The sequence below is a fragment of the Dipodomys ordii genome, unplaced genomic scaffold (genome assembly GCF_000151885.1).
Source record: "Dipodomys ordii isolate 6190 unplaced genomic scaffold, Dord_2.0 Scaffold5, whole genome shotgun sequence".
Classification (NCBI taxonomy): domain Eukaryota; kingdom Metazoa; phylum Chordata; class Mammalia; order Rodentia; family Heteromyidae; genus Dipodomys; species Dipodomys ordii.
In genome coordinates this window covers 10,730,363-10,746,644 of record NW_012267221.1, presented here as the reverse complement: position 1 = coordinate 10,746,644, position 16,282 = coordinate 10,730,363, and the positions used below count along the sequence as shown (strand labels likewise).

Genomic DNA, 16,282 nt, shown 5'->3' with positions numbered 1-16,282 from the left:
CTGTGCTTTAAATATTAAACATGGCTAAGTTTACATTTGTTATCAGCGTCTAGCCTCATTCTTTAGTTCATTATGTCCTTAATGAGATAAGTGTAAAATGCCCCATCCTTGAAGTGTGCAGAATTTAAAGGAGACAACAGATGAGGATTTGGTTTTACTGTCCCAGGGCAGAGTGAATGTGTGCACAAGTCACCTAACACAACCATACTCTAGTTCTCGGGTTCACAGGTAGTCCTCTGGCAATTTGACTTGTTGGAATACACTGGTGCCATGCATGCCATTTTGCAAGCATTAATTAAAAATAGGGGGAGAAAATGATAGAAGACCAAGCAATCACACACAATGAGGCCAAAGGAGGATACTCTGAAGGGAGGAACACAAAGGTGCAATGTCTTTGTGCCTCTGATTATATAAACTAGCTGGGAAGGTGGCTCAGTGGTATAGCTCTAGCCTTGAGCTGAAGAGCTGAAGGACAGTGCCCAAGCCGAGCTCAGGCCCCACGACTGGACCCCCCCCCAAAAAAAAAAACAAAAAAAAACCCCTCTGATTATATAAACTAATATTTATCAAAATGAACTCCAGGAAATGGAATCAAGAGGTTTTTTTTTCATTTCCTTTTTGTCTTCTTTGTTCATGTATTTGTCTTTGGGGGGTATGGGAAGGGCACAGAAATAGAGGGACAAAGGGTAAACAAATGCAGCAGTGGTATTCAGTAGAAAATTAACTATACAACTTGTAGACAGGGATAGGAGGGAAAAGACTGGGTGAGGATGGAGGAGTGACATTCTCCAAAAGAGAAACATACTTATTACCTGACTTATGAAATGGTCACTTCTCCGTACATCACCTTTATAATAACAATAAAAAATTTAACATCAACTGCAGAAAAAATAGTACATGTTGGGTGGAGGTGCTCAGAAATGAACCAAAGAACTAGGCTCAGTCTGAAGCATTGGCCGAATGACAGGGTCTGATGCAGGGTAAACACTGCAGCTCAAACATCACAGATTTCTAATCTGGAAGAATTCTGGGCAGAGGATTGCAATAAAGTAACACTGTAGGATTTTAAAAAATAAAAAAAAAATGGGGGTAGAGGGCTGGAAGCATGGCTTAAGTGGTAGAGCCCCTGCGTTAGCAAGGGAAGGGCTCTGAGTTCAAACCTCAGAATTGCAAATAAATGAAGAAAATAATCTTTTAAAAATGAGGACAGAAATATTAAATTATGCCAGGCATGGTATCTCATGTCTATAATCCTAGCTACTAAGGAAGCTGAGACTGGGAAGATAAAACTCTAAGCCAGCCTGGGCAAAAAGTCTGTAAGAACCCTTTCACCCCCCCCCCCCCATCTCAACCAGAATAAAGCTGGGTGCAGTGGTTCATACCTACCATCCTAGAAATGGGGCAAACGTAAATAGGAGAATCATCATCCATGATGGCCAGGGAAAATAGCATGCATGCACGCGTGTGCATGTGCACACATACATATACACACACACACACACACACACAAGAATGATAGCATGAAGGCTGAAACTGCATATGAAGTGCAGGGTGTGTAGAAATCTCATAAACTTACACTCTTGATAGCAAGGCAGAAAGGTGACCTCTGACTAAGCACCTGTTTGTTCATAGCATGTGTCCCCATTAATATTTTGCAAAAGGAGCCTATCTCCACTTTTTCTCTTTGCAGTTGTCCCTGACGTTCTCCTCTGATATCTAAGTGGGATTATTACAGACATCTCTGGCTTCCTGAAGAAACTACCCTCCATATAGTGAAGGATTATGATCCTGTCACAATCTGACCAGCCACCTCTCAATTCAAGTCTTACTTCAATTACAGACTTCAAAGCTTTTAGATTTATATTGCCTTTACCCAAAGCATTGTAGAGGTTGAGTAACCATAATAGGGTGACACAAAATATGAAATGCTTCAAAATCAGATTTTGGACTTTTATGTTATAGGTTCTTGATCAGTAAAATATAGGCCAGCATTCCAAAATGTGAAAAACTCTACAGGTTTAAACAGTAATCTGCAGATAAGGGATGCTGACTTTGTGCAAGCCTGTGCTGTGCAATATGGTGGCCATCAGCCATGAGTGATATTTCGACTATAGGCATGGGTTCTGGGGCCTCTTCCTTGGCTTGCTACGTCGCTAGCTGCATTTCGCACTGCAAAGCTGGCCTTGTGAGCAATGGAAGCCCGGTGATCTCTGTGGAGGCACTCTTACTTTTCCTGCCCACAGCAGATGCACAGTCCCTATCAGGCAAGGAGTTTTGCTTTGTGATGGAAGGGTACTAAGCTGGTCTGAGGGAAGGAAACTTTCTAGGAGGGATCAGGACCTGAAGAGACTTGCTTAAGGGACTTGTTTAAGGTCCCTTAAGGGATTTCCCAGATGAAGGAAGACTAGAAATTTAGTGCCTTCAGATAACATAACTACTGGCTTGTGTTTCTACCTACGATTTTGCAGGCACAAAGGTATATCACAGTCATTTTGAAAAGATCTATCAATTTCTTGAGATTCATTAACGGAATCACATTTGCATTTCAACATATTCTGCTTTATCCTAGGTAGTTTTGCCATTCATGGGTATGAGGAGAAGATTAATGACACAGGTAGTTCTATGGTTCTATGTTCCTCGGAAAGACATTTATATATAAATAGGCTTATGATTTAGAAATGCTGATAATTGTCCATCAGGGACATAACATATGGTTCCTTCCGTTAGGAGTTAGCATCAGGAATCTAGTTGCATAAAATGAAATCTGAGACTTGTTCTGAGACAGTGGCAGCCAGAGCATAGCCCTGACACTTGCTGTTGTATGGGTTACATCAAAGTCTGAGAAAGAACTAGGTTATTTATACCAGCAAAGTGAGATACCCTACAGTCACTTAAGTTGCATTCCCATAGCTGTCTTGCAGGTGGAAACACACAAAAAGCACATTTATTTTTCTGTAGCTGTACTAAATCTTCACCCTAGTTGTCTGGTATCAGAAGATGAAAACAGCCTAGAGAGGGAAGTGACTCATGGCAATCTACAGGGCATCAGAAAAGCTCAGAAAACAAAAAGCATTTGAGAAACTTAGTCTGGGATTTCCTGGATATCTTTGTCTTGGTCTTATTCCATGTGCCCCAACTTCATATATATGGGCTCTCAGTCCTCTGAAAACCTCTCTTTTTCTGGAAAATGCCATTGGCCAATTGCTAGATATCTAGTTCTCTATATGATCTCCCTCTCCCCCTTTGACTGCCTTATTTTCTTCATCACAATCCTAAGCTCAAAATATAACACTAACACTATATTCCACTTATAAGAGTGCATCCTGTCGTATTCAGACAATAAATCTTGAAAGACTCGCAAGAATAAAATCACATTCCAGTAAACTTACTCCAGTAAGCTTTATGATAATATCTGATCTTGGTTTGGTGTGATCATACTATAGTGGTGAGATTGAGGCTATTTCTACCTAATGCGGAGAAAAATTCACAGTTGTTACTGTAAACATTTTCCCTTTTTGGTGGTATTTTGAAAGAACTAGAGAAATGACTGGAAATAGGCAATTAAATGCTCAGATTTGTGCGTGTTTTGTATCTCCAGTGGCTTGGGGATGGGCTAGGGTACACAGCGCCAGGGCAGAAAAACTATTTCAGTAACACGTTAGGACCTTAACCCAAGAGTCACCCACACAATTGCTCTAGAGTCATTACTATTTTGTAGTGTGTGTATGTGTGTGTGTGTGTGTGTGTGTGTGTGTGTGTGTGTGTGTGAGAGAGAGAGAGAGAGAGATGCAAGTGTACGTATAATAATTTCTTTTATTTATATATATATATATTTTTCTTGTAAAGATACTGTACAGAGAGGTTATAGTTACATTCTTTAGGGTCCTTTCCAGTCAAAGCCTTCTATAAATTAAGAATTAGTCCATGTACAATAAACTATTCTGGGCTCATTACCATTTAAAAATGTAAAACTTTACCATTTTATTTCTCATTATCATTTTTTAACTCATCATTTGAAGTGTGATATGGGAAAGAGAAGGATATTGATTAAATGAACTATACTGTTGCTTGTTTAAAGCCTGGTAAGAATTCTTACTGGTTTTGGCTGAGAAGCATGAGGGGATATGACTTGACTACTGAAAAGAACCCACAAATCTACTTATAGCTCACATGGTCCACAAAAGCAAGACAGAAGGTAATAGATCGTCTTCTATCTGGCCCAAGGAAGAGATGATTATTTAGAGGCATGATAAATGGACATGTTAAGTAAATTGTTTCATCCTGTAATATGACCTCTCTGTATGCTATACAAGATCTACTCTGTTCTTAATGTTGATAAAGCTTTGCCTGGCTCATTTATTCTAAGTGCACAACTACTATTTTCTCAATAATTTGTCACCAAATTAAAAATGTGAGGCTAATGACTAAGAAGGGAATGTGTTCCATTTCATGTTTGCATGGTATCAAGAATACATCGCTGGCATCCAAAAATATCAAAACAAGAGTGCAAGAATTTTGTACTTAGCATGAAGGAATGCTCAACTTGGTTAGTCGTAAAAGAAATGCAAATCAAAACAACATTGAGGGCGCGGAAGGTGGCTCAGTAGTACTGTGCTTGTCTTGTATGCATGAGGCACTGGGTTTGATTCCTCAGTACCACATAAGCAGAAAAAAGTGGCACTGTGGCTGAAGTGGTAGAGCACTACCCTTGAGTTGAAGAGGTGAGGAACAGCGCCCAGGCCCAGAGTTCAGGCCCCACAAACGACCAACAAAACAAACAAACAAACAAACGAAAACAAACAATGAAAAAAAATTGAGATTCCATCTCACCCCAGTTAGAATGGCTATAATCAAGAAATCTAGTAACAACATGTGCTGGAGGGGACGTGGCCAAAAGGGAACCCTACTGTATTGTTGGTGGGAGTGTAAACTTGTTCAACCACTTTGGAAAGCAGTATGGAAGTTCCTCAAAAGACTGCACATAGAACTTCCCTATGACCCAGCAATCCCACTTTTGGGCATTTACCCAAAGGGTCACAAACAAGGTCATACTAAGCTAACAGCACAACTATGTTTATTGCAGTATTATTCACCATAGCTAAGATATGGAACCAACCCTGGTGCCCCTCAGTAGATGAATGGATGGATCAAGAGAATGTGGTACACACACACACACACAATCGAATTCTATGCCTTCATCAGAAAGAATGACACTATCCCATTTGTTAAGAAATGGAAAGACTTGGAAAAAATTATACTAAGTGAAGTAAGCCAGGCCCAAAGAAACATAGGTCCCATGGCTTCCCTTATTTGCAATAACTAGTATACATCTAGGATAATCTTACCAGACAAGCTGAAAAGGTCAAAAGCTATGCACATATGACCATAAAAGATGATGCCAAGTGAAATGAACCTCAAGATAGGGACAAAAGAGTTTTTATCTTTGTTGCTCTTCTTTTTAATGTACTGATTATGTACTGTGTGATTTTGTTTCTTTTGTATGTTCTTCCCCCATGGTATAAACCCTATTGTCACTGTATTTGATTCCAGTGCCCTGCATCTTGTATATACATTTTGGAGTAGGAAATGGAAATAACAAAATGCTGAAACAAGGATACAGGTTAACCCATTGTAACAATGAGATGTACAAGACACTATGTTGAAAAGGAACTTTACAACTTTGGGGAGGGGGAGGAGGAGTTGGGGAAATGAGTGGGGGGGAAGGGATGGTAGAGAAAAAACAAAGGAGGGGGTAACAATGCTCCATAGGAAATGTACTAATTGGGCTGGGAAGGTGGCTCAGTGGCAGAGCACTTGCCTTGCATGCATGAGGCCCTGGGTTCAATTCCTCAGCACCACATAAGCAAAAGGAAAAAAGCCGGAAGTGGTGCTGTGGTTCAAGTGGTAGAGCGCTAGCCTTGAGCTGAAGAGCTGAGGGACAGCGCCCAGGCCCAGAGTACAGGCCCCACGATCAGACCCCAAAAGAAAAAAATTTAAAAAAATGTACTAATTACCTTACTCATGTAACTGTAACCCCTCTGCGCAGTATCTTTACAATAAAAAATATATATGAAAAAAGAAAAAGAAAATTGTACTTAGCTATATGAATATTAGTTGCTAAATTGTATAGAATGAATATAGAAACTGCACAAAGTCTGTTATTATTAAAGGATAAAGATAAGACTACTTGCTGATATTTAGCACTAGCATTAATAAGAAGAAACTACTGTGGTAATCTTTGAACATTTGTAAAGGGCAGGAAGCAGGCTTCAGATTCTGTGAAGAAACTTTAGTTTTTATGGTTTTAAAAGATGAAAATTTCAAGATGTTCAGTAACTAGAAATTCATATTTCTTAGCTTAGAAAAATGAATCTTGTACAAATGAATTAAACATATCTTCTGAGTAACAAGACATTCTCATTTTCAGTCTATGGCTTATAGTCTAGAAGACATTAATTTCATAACCTGACTAATGATAGTCAGACTTTATGCAACTCTGAAGCTTTATTTTCAAGTTTAGGGGCCAAAAGTCCATTTGGAGTAATAATTTTAAATAACAGTCAAAGCACCTATATGTATCAGTAATTACTATAAGAAAAGTTTGCCAAGGTTTCACCTTGGAAAATGTTCAACACAATGAGGAAAACTCAAGAATCACTGTTACATGTTAGAGAACCATTTTAATGAACAATGACAGCCATACTGTCTTGGGAAAATATACTTGGCAAAATAGTACATTTCCCCTTCAAATAAAGATGTAGCCAAAAATATAGGCCTCAAGCAGTTTTTATATTTAAAGCAAGGGCAAGGCATTTTTAAAAGAAGAATACACAAATTCCTTCATTTAAGTACAATAAGAATTCCCAACTGAAAGAAAGAGGACAAGGGGGAAGTGACCAGATTTATAACTGGGTTGAATTACTTAATATGAGAACAGTAGGATACCTAGTTCCTCAGTACAGTTCACTGCACTGAATATACATGTTAAACAGTTCACAAGCCTACGTTAACTAAAAATTTCCCCCAAGAACTCTTAGACCACACGTACAAAGGCCATGTGTCAAGGAAGGATGGCCAGAGCCATGGGATTTGGGGATGACACTGGTCAAATACTGAAATTTGGAATTTTATAGGCCATGAGCAGCTGATTAGCACTGCTGGGGACAGAGTCACACAGTACAGTGTTTCTTATGTTTGGGAGAGAAGTGTTCTACTGAGGATAGTTCAGAGTGGAGTACAGTTTCCTGCTTAGGACAGGACTAGTGGGCTGACCTGGTCCTATAAGGCCATTCATGGGCAAAATGAGCTCTTAGAGGTTTGTCTTCTTCTCATTTCCAAATCACAACAAGTATGCTGTGCTTTCTGGACAAGCAATGAGCTCAAGCTTACTGCCACTCAAATGATGAGCCCCAGTCCTAGTGGGTTCAATCACGTGACAGGCGCGTGTGTGAAAGTAGTCCTGGGGACTTATGCTTTGGAGGGCTGATTGGACAAAATGAATTTTGAGATCCCATTTAATTTGTGATTTTATAAATTAAAGAGCTTATGAATATTTGACTTGAGAAGTGCTAATGAAAAACTCAAAGATCTCTTGACACAGAGGCAAATCTGCCAGATTCATATTGTGACTTGGTGGTGTTACCTTAACTAGATGATGTTTTTACAAAGGAATCAACAGTAGGGTGACAGCTAGCCCTTGGGGACAGGAAATATGCTTCTGAACCCTCTGGTCCAAATACTTTTACATCTGGCAGCTGAGCAATGCATGTACATACCACATTACAATGTTATGAAAAAAATAGCCTATGCAAGCAGTTCATTTATCAAAACAAACTAGTTGTAAAAGTATGTAGTTGTAAAATACTAATTTCCTCAATATATGCCCCTCTTCTCAGAAAATGCTTAATATTAAAAGCTCCTGGAAAATATTTTCAAAAGGGAAATACCAGGGGTTTTTATAGTTTTATATTGGAAGACATACTATTGGAAGAATGTCTCTTTTTTGAATAGCCCTCAAGGCCATGACCCACATGTTAAAGGCTGGGAAGGTGGCTCAGTGGTAGAGTGCTTGCTTTGCATGCATGAGGCCCTGGGTTCAATTCCTCAGCACCACATAAACAGGACTGTGGCTCAAGTGATAGAGTGCTAGCCTTGAGCTGAAGAGCTGAAGGGCCCCATGGTCCACCAAAGAAAACCCCAAAACGTTTTATGTTCATAGGAACTAGCCATGCCCATACATAGGAGTAATAAGTTGGGAATTAGTACCCAAGTCAAGTATGCCCCAGGGAAATTGGGATGGAAGAGCCTTTCATAAATGCAGTCTGACACTACACTGATTTACTTTTAAATAAAAATAATTTTAAAAAAGATCACCAAACTTTCATGTACTAGTAAATTTTACCAAGGCCTTGGGGTCAACTCAGCAAAGGCAATGTTTCTTTCCTCAAAACTTCAGAAATAAAAATCTAGCAAAGTCTGATTTCTTCTGTGAGAACTCATGAAAGTAAAAAAAAGAAAAAGAAAGCGGCTCAGGAGGGATGCAATTGGTTTAGAAAAATGAGGAGAATGAAAAGTGGGTGGAAGCTGTGCTTTTCATCAGATTGACTTGGGCTGATCTCAGTAGAGATGCACACATAACATTCTGCAGTGCTCTTGGCTGCAAAGGCATGTTATTGCAGTTGGACATTACATAGCAGGCTCAAACTGATGGAGAAAAAAATATGCTGTTTACACCTTCTTCTTCTGGTAGGTTAACCTAGGTTTTCTATCATCCAGGACACATCTTGTATGTCCCCAACCTGACCTCTACTGAGTATGGCAGTTGTCACATTTCCGCAACATCCTTAGACTCTGAAAATAACCCTGTTTCCTCTGTCATCTTAACAGGCAGCTTCAGGTCAATTTTTGGATATAATAAAAAATGACCATGTTGATGTCTAGGATGAAGATAACTACATTTTTCTTTTTTCTTAATTCTAAATAATTTGTGTTAATTATTATATTTGCATACATATAAATTATAAACTATTTTTAGCTTGAAAGGATAAATACTTCAAAGGCCTTGAAAAGAAGGAATATATACTACTAAGTGAACATGTAATTTTAAAGGGTGAAGGCATTAACATTGAAAATACACAAAGGCAGGAAGTCCATTCCCAAGTTCAAGATGAGAAGTAGAATGTATTTTACTTTTAGTATGTAAATTCCATACCTGATTTGACAAGCAAGGAAATATTAATGCTACATTTTAAATATTTATATCTTATGAAAAACTTGATCCCCTTTAGTTATTAGATGTATGATGATTTGCTACATTCCCAAGGGTTACTGAGTTATTTTTGACAAAATTTACAACTCTGATTTCATAATGGAAGCCAGTAGGGAGTGGGATTAATTTCAAAGAAATCTGGTTTAAAAATGTGAAATTAAATATCTCAGGCATGAAAAATAGCATAGCAAATATGAAACAAACATGCAGGTAATCACCATCTAGCTTTATCAAATATTAATACTTAGCTGTATTTATTTTTGATTTCTCTAAAGAAATAGAGGTAGAATACATTCCCCAGTCCCATTTTCTTTTTTCTTTCCTCACAGAGGTAACTGCTGAATCTATTTTTATCATTCCAATTAGAAATCTTCAGTTTATGTGCATCTATCCAAAAATAATTTATAGTCTGAATCTACTTGTGTAAAAGCTTTATGCAAACAGTATCATGCTACAGTTATCTGTAAATACTTCTCAAGATTTATCTGTGCTACTATATATAGCTCTAAAGCGCTTATTTTACTCGTGTGTGGTTTCACTGTGTGAGGTACTGCAATGTATTTAACCATTCTCCTGACAATGAATAGTTAGTATTGGCATTCTCTATTATAAATTACTAGTGGGCAGTTCTATATTATTAATAATGCTGTCATTAATTCATTCTCTGCATAGTGGTTCCTTCGTCTGAACTTCAAGAATGCCAGAACACAGCTGCTCACCCTGGATGGTCTAGTGTCTCCACACAGAGTTTCAATCCCTTGCTCCTCCATGTCTCCGTTCTCCTGTCTGACCATTATAACTCATTTCTCTAACTGTTCCCTCTTAAGCCAGTGCCACTAGATGGGTGATCGCTTCATGGGACTCCCAGGCACCAGGCTTGTTCCCTTCAAATCTACCCTGCTGACTGCAGATAGAATGTGTTTTAAACACCAAAATGGCCATGCTATGCTCCAGTGTCCTCATTCCATGTGGAATACAGTTAAGAGCTTTGTAGAACTCACTAACTAGGTCTGCATCTCTTACCAGACTTGTTTTCTTCCAGTCAAGTTTTATGACACAGCAGTCCCCCTTCTGTTGGTAGGAAGAGTCAAGTCCCATGTTGTTTTGAGCCTCTGCTTGTGAGTGGAAATATCCCCTATTTTCCAAGGAACATTCCAACCCATTTCTATGTTCCTGATGCTTGTGACATTGCCCTGAACTATCCCTAATTCCCCTGCCTGAGTGCTACTTGTGGACAGGGCTTGGTTTTATTTGCTTTTATATTCTAATGGTCTAGCAAAGTGATTGGGAAGCAAGCCAACTCAGACAGTGGATGAATGGAGGGAAAGTGGGAGAAAATGAGGGAGGGGGTAACAATGTTGGGCAAGAATTATATTATCATTTCTTTACTTATATAACTGTAACCCTTCTGTATATTACCTTTACAGTAAATAATAATAAATAATAATTTAATACTGCCTTAGAAAAGAGCCAGTCTACTTAAAGTAAGTAGTTAGTCCTCCAGGAATAAGATGTTTGTTAGTTGATAATTATGTTGATATGCACAATGACTTGTATGAAGTGATCTCCACAATTACCTTCTGAATCCTTAAATTATAAGATGGATTCTTCATTAGTTGCTATTTCTCTCTCAACCATCACTTAAAATCCTCCAACTCCTTCACAATGGCACTATACAAGGGCAAAGTCTAGAATGTTTTTTGACATTTCCTTTAGGAGAAGGTCACCTTTTATACCTACCTGTAACAAGCTCCCTGACTTCGGCATCAACAGATTTTCTCAACAATCGCAGCAAGGCAGGTATCCCACCAACATTCTTCATTGCTATTTTATTTTCATCTGTAGACTTGCCAAAAACTAGGTTTCGGAGGGCACCACAAGCATTCTTCTGAACTTCCAAAACTCTGTGGTCCAAAAGGTCAACCAGATGCTTGATTCCCCCTAGTCTATAAACCTACAATTAAGAAATGCGATTAATCAGTAGTCAAACCAAAGTCTCTCTTATGGAGAGATACTGGGAAGTGGGTAACTCCAGAACTTCTGATTGTTACTTTTTACTTTAGGTAAAACATCTTTTGTAAATTTTAAGGCTATACTCTAAGAGGATGCTCTTTTCTTGGATTCATGACTTAAAAAATGATGGCAGGCAGCTGGGCACTGGTGACTTATGTCTCTAATCCTAGCTACTCAGGAGGCTCAGGATCATAGAATCAAGATTCAAAGCCAACCTAGTCTGAAAGACTATCTCCAATCAGTCAGCAAAATGCCTGGCTGGAGATGTGACTCAAGTGGTAGATTTCCAGCTGTGAGCAAAGCTGAGAGTATGAGGCCTTGCTCAAGCCCCGACAGCAGCATAGAAACATTAGCAGTTCAGGGGCTAATGCACATTTCAGGCAGTGAAGTCTTATTAGCCCTCTGAACATACACTGGGAATTATATTTTCATTTCAAGAGAACAATGAGCCCACATGTACACATAATATCTGCAGGATCAGGACCACACAGGTTATTTAGTTTTTAGAATTCATTCCCTAGGCAACTCTTTTTCTACTTTCATTAGTTTGTAATTTCATTAGTATATTATTTGACCTCTTCTGGACTTTATTCACTACATCTACTCATGGGTCTGTAGCAATATGTCCATTGCATATTAAATTGATAACAAATACTTGTACATGAGATTGTATATGCATGTTTGTGGAGGCTGAACTGTTAAGACTCTGGTTTATAGAATACCAGTCAATGACCAATAATTTAATGTATTTCTAAAATTGCCTAACTGCTTGTATCTCATGAAATAGATTAGCTCCCTAGTTCAGTAATGGAATATTTTTAATCTAGTAGACTTTTGACAAATATTTCTAAAATGAAGGTTGAATGCTTTTGCTTCATGCTTGCTAATGATGTGAACACATGATTTGACAAGGCTGAAAGCACTCTAAGAAATACACTCATTCTACTTTTTGCTTAGTTAAGAAGCAAAAGAACATTTGAAATAAAAATATCCCTTCAATAAGCCATCTGAAAATGGAACCAGGAAACTTGAAGATGGGTAGGGTTGGGGACAGATGACCAAGGGGAAACATGGATCTAGATGGATTATATTCATAAATGGACACATTGAATTGAAACCCCTTCATACAACTACTTAACAATAATAAAATAACTATTAAAAAAAAGTGTCTGGTAATCCCTCTTTTCCCCCTTGGGGATGCTGCAGATTGAACCCTGGGACTCTTTAAGTAAACTCATCATTTGCCTTTGAGCTTCTTCCTAGTCCTGGGTAACTTTGTATACAGCAATTGCATGGCTGCCAGGTGGAAAGCACCATTCCCCAAGCCCTCCAGGCCCTGTGTCTGGTACCTCCATCTTCACTTTGTTGTCCCCAAAGCACAGGTGCTGCAAGTAGGCCGCTGCATTGGCCTGCACAGACGGGAACTGGTGCTGCAGCATGTGGATGACTTCAGGCAACTCAGGGTCACGCCAGGCAAACTCCCTACAAGGAGACATGGATTCAGCAAAGAAGGTGTGATGGGAATATTACACAGTATGTTTGTCAGAGGAGGAAAAGGCTCAACGGAGACAAAAACGGGACATTACAAAAATCTGAAAGTATATAAATATAAATAATTGTTTTCCCCTGATGAGCATATGCTGAGGCCCAGATGCTTATGAGCTTAAAGAAACCACTATGCACAGATGCACAGAAACAGAGCCAGGGAACAAAGGCAATTCTTAATACAGGTTACTTTTCCTCTCCCATGTTCCTCTTCCTGATTCTAATTTTATGTCCTTCTAGCCAAGTAAGAAATCTGCAGGTGCGAGGCCCAGGTAAACAAGTACACTTTAGCTGACTGAGTGTGGGGAAGGTCAGAGCTGGCATCAATCTACTCATCACAAACACAGTTGGCATAGAGATTCTCAGGAAACTAAGCATTTATTTGTTTTTGTTTTTGTTTTTTTTTGGGTCCAGTCATGGGGCCTGAACTCTGAGCCTGGGCGCTGTCCCTCAGCTCTTCAGCTCAAGGCTAGCGCTCTACCACTTGAGCCACAGCGCCACTTCCGGCTTTTTTCCTTTTGCTTATGTGGTGCTGAGGAATTGAACCCAGGGCCTCATGCATGCAAGGCAAGCGCTCTGCCACTGAGCCACCTTCCCAGCCTGAAACTAAGCATTTATAGTTGCTTTTAACTGTAGAGACAATTATCAAAAGAAACACAATTATAAAAAAAAAAAAAGAGAAATGTTACCAGTAGTCCTATTCAGAGAAAAACACCATTGACATTCCCCCGTCTTTTCTTTATATGCATGTAAAGTATCTTATACCCCCACATGAGTACAAGATACTTTTTTCAAGAAACTGGATTATCATTAAATAGTATTTGCTATGTGAGTACCTATTCTGAGTCCAGTACTACTTTAGTCCCTGTATATTATATGTGCACATAGATGTGGACATTTATTCTTATACCAACTTATTGATTGCACATGAAGGCACAGGGCAAACTAACTGGTCACAGAGCTAGTGAACATCTGGACTCAGGCTGTCTGTCTGTATGGTTTCTCCACTCAAATGCAATAGTAGTTTTTAACCTAAAGCATAAACAATCATACGATGTATAGAGTCATACTTAGGCTTATTCAAGGAATATATATGATCAGATGACATGAATTACAATTCTCATGTCAGATGACATCAGGAAAGATACTGTTTGGAATACTCCCCTGCTTCCAAGTTGTAAAGTTCATTTCCATCATAGTGTCTAGTGAGTAGCACTGTTGCTTTGGTTCACAGCTTTGTCCCACCATTTCTGTGATTCCCTTTCCCTTCTGCCAATCAGATAAACTTATATATAAGACAAAGGTGCAGAAAGCAAAAGCAGTAACAACAGGACATAAACCAAAGGGGGAAAAAGAAAGAAAAAAGAAATAACTGCAAACACTGCATTATAAAAACTGCATTTCCATTTCTTAGAGTTCATTTTGATATACTTCATTTTATATGGTCATATGCACCTAGCTGTTGTGATCCTCTGCTAAGAATATCATAGACATATGCTAGTTCTTACAAATGAGGGAAACCATGCAACCTGTCTTTCTTTGGGTCTAGCTTGCTTCATTTAATAGAATTTTTTCCAAGTGTTTCATTTCCTTATGAATGGGGCAATGCCATTCTTTCAGATGGAAGCATAGAATTCCATTGTACCACATTGTACCACATTTTCTTGATTCATTCATCTACTGAGAGGCATGTGGGTTGGTTCTAGATCTTCACTATGGTAAATAATGTTGCAATGAACACGGTTGTGCTGGTGGCATTTGTGTGGGCTGGCTTCTGGTCATTTGGGTAAATGCTCAGTTGGGTAAATACCCAGGAATAGGATTGCTTGGTCATAGGGGAGCTCTATGTTTAGTCTTTTAAGGAACCTCCACACTGCTTACCAGAGTGGTTGAACAAGTTTACATTCTTACCAACAGTGTAACAGTATTCCCTTTGGGCCACATCTCTGCCAGCATCTGTTATTATTCGTTTTCTTGATAATGGCCATTCTAATAGGGGTGAGGTAGAATCTCAAAATTTGTCTTCATTTGCATTTCTTTATGGCCAGAAATGTGGAATGTTTCATGTGTTTATTGGCCTAGGTCTTCTTTGGAGAAGTCTCTCTTTAAGTCTATAGCCCACTACTTCTATTGCCTAGTTTTTGTTCTGTGCTAGTCCTCAAGGCTTTGGGAGCTATCTCCCTGAGCTTTTATGCTCAAAGCTAGTGCTTGACCACTTGAGTCAGCTTTATTTCTGGCTTTTTGGTGGCTAATTGGAGACAAGAGTTTTCACAGACTTTATTCTTTGGGCTGGCTTCAGATCTCAGCCTCCTGATTAGTTAGGATTATAGGCATGAGCTACTGGTGCCCAGCTTCCTGCTTCTTTTTTGGTCAGTCATGGAGCTTGAACTCTGGGCCTGGGCACTGTCCCTGAGCTTTTCAGTTCAAGGGGAGCTCTCTACCACTTAAGCCACAGCACCACCTCCGGCTTTTTCTGTGTATGTGGTTCTGAGGAATCGAAGCTAGAGCCTCAAGCATGTGAGGCGAGCATTCTACCATTGAGCCACCTTTCCAGCCCTCTGCTTTGTTTTTAAAGCCCATAGTTTCACTTGGTCTGGGAAGGTTCCAGGTTTCCAGTCCACTGCAAAGGAACAAATCATTACATACCTGGACCCATATATGTACCCACTACCCACTCTCTAACAAAAATTTACCGAGTCCTTACTATGCTACAAGTGCCACTGTAAAGACTGGAGGTAATTTTAAAAAATAAAAAAGACAGGCTTTTATGTACAGGTCTTGCATACTAAACTAATAAATTTGTTTTTTTTGGGGGGGTCATTGTTTTTATTTTTCTTGCAGTACTGGGGATTGAACACAGGTTTCATGCCTGAGTTACATTCATAGTGCTTTTTTTTTTCTCCTAAATTGAGATAGCGCCTGGGTATTTAGCAACACTGGGCTAGGTTTGAACTCATGATGTTGCTCCTGCTTCCTGAGAAGCTGAGGTTACAGGCATGCACTATTATGCCAGACAAAAGTTTACTCTTCATAACAATAACAGGAGTTAGCACTTAGTGAGCTTACCTGCATCACATATTGTATCATGAACTTTACATTTATTATGTCATTTGCCTTTACTACTATATCAGGTGATAAGTACTATTATATGTCATTAAATACATGTAAAAAATTTGAGAATAAAGTGGCAAAGGTTAGTAAAACCATGTTCTCATGTGTCTACTCACATAAAAAATGGAAAGCTAATAGAGATTTTATATACTTAGAATTATGACATAGACATTTAAGGGCATTGACATTTAAGGACATTTTAGTGCAATGAAAATGTTAGCCATTTCTAATGAAAATCTAAGCATATTATATAAATCTATGCTGTGATTAATAATATAGAGTACAAAGAGTGTAATTTAGTCGTTCCTATCCCTAGGTATCACAAGGGCCAGAGAAGGGTGGCTT

At 38.9% G+C, this 16,282-nt stretch overlaps 1 protein-coding gene across 9 annotated transcripts in view; it reads right to left on the bottom strand.

The window, feature by feature from the left end:
* Pkp4 (plakophilin 4) overlaps positions 1-16,282 on the bottom strand; it is a 216,699-nt gene that overhangs the window by 28,007 nt on the left and 172,410 nt on the right. For all 9 annotated transcript variants that reach the window (XM_013029381.1, XM_013029423.1, XM_013029365.1 and 6 more), the window contains 2 exons: positions 12,631-12,763; positions 11,009-11,222 (listed from right to left, as the gene is read on the bottom strand). In XM_013029381.1, the coding sequence (XP_012884835.1) occupies positions 11,009-11,222; positions 12,631-12,763 (347 nt within the window). The remainder of the gene's footprint in view (positions 1-11,008; positions 11,223-12,630; positions 12,764-16,282) is intronic.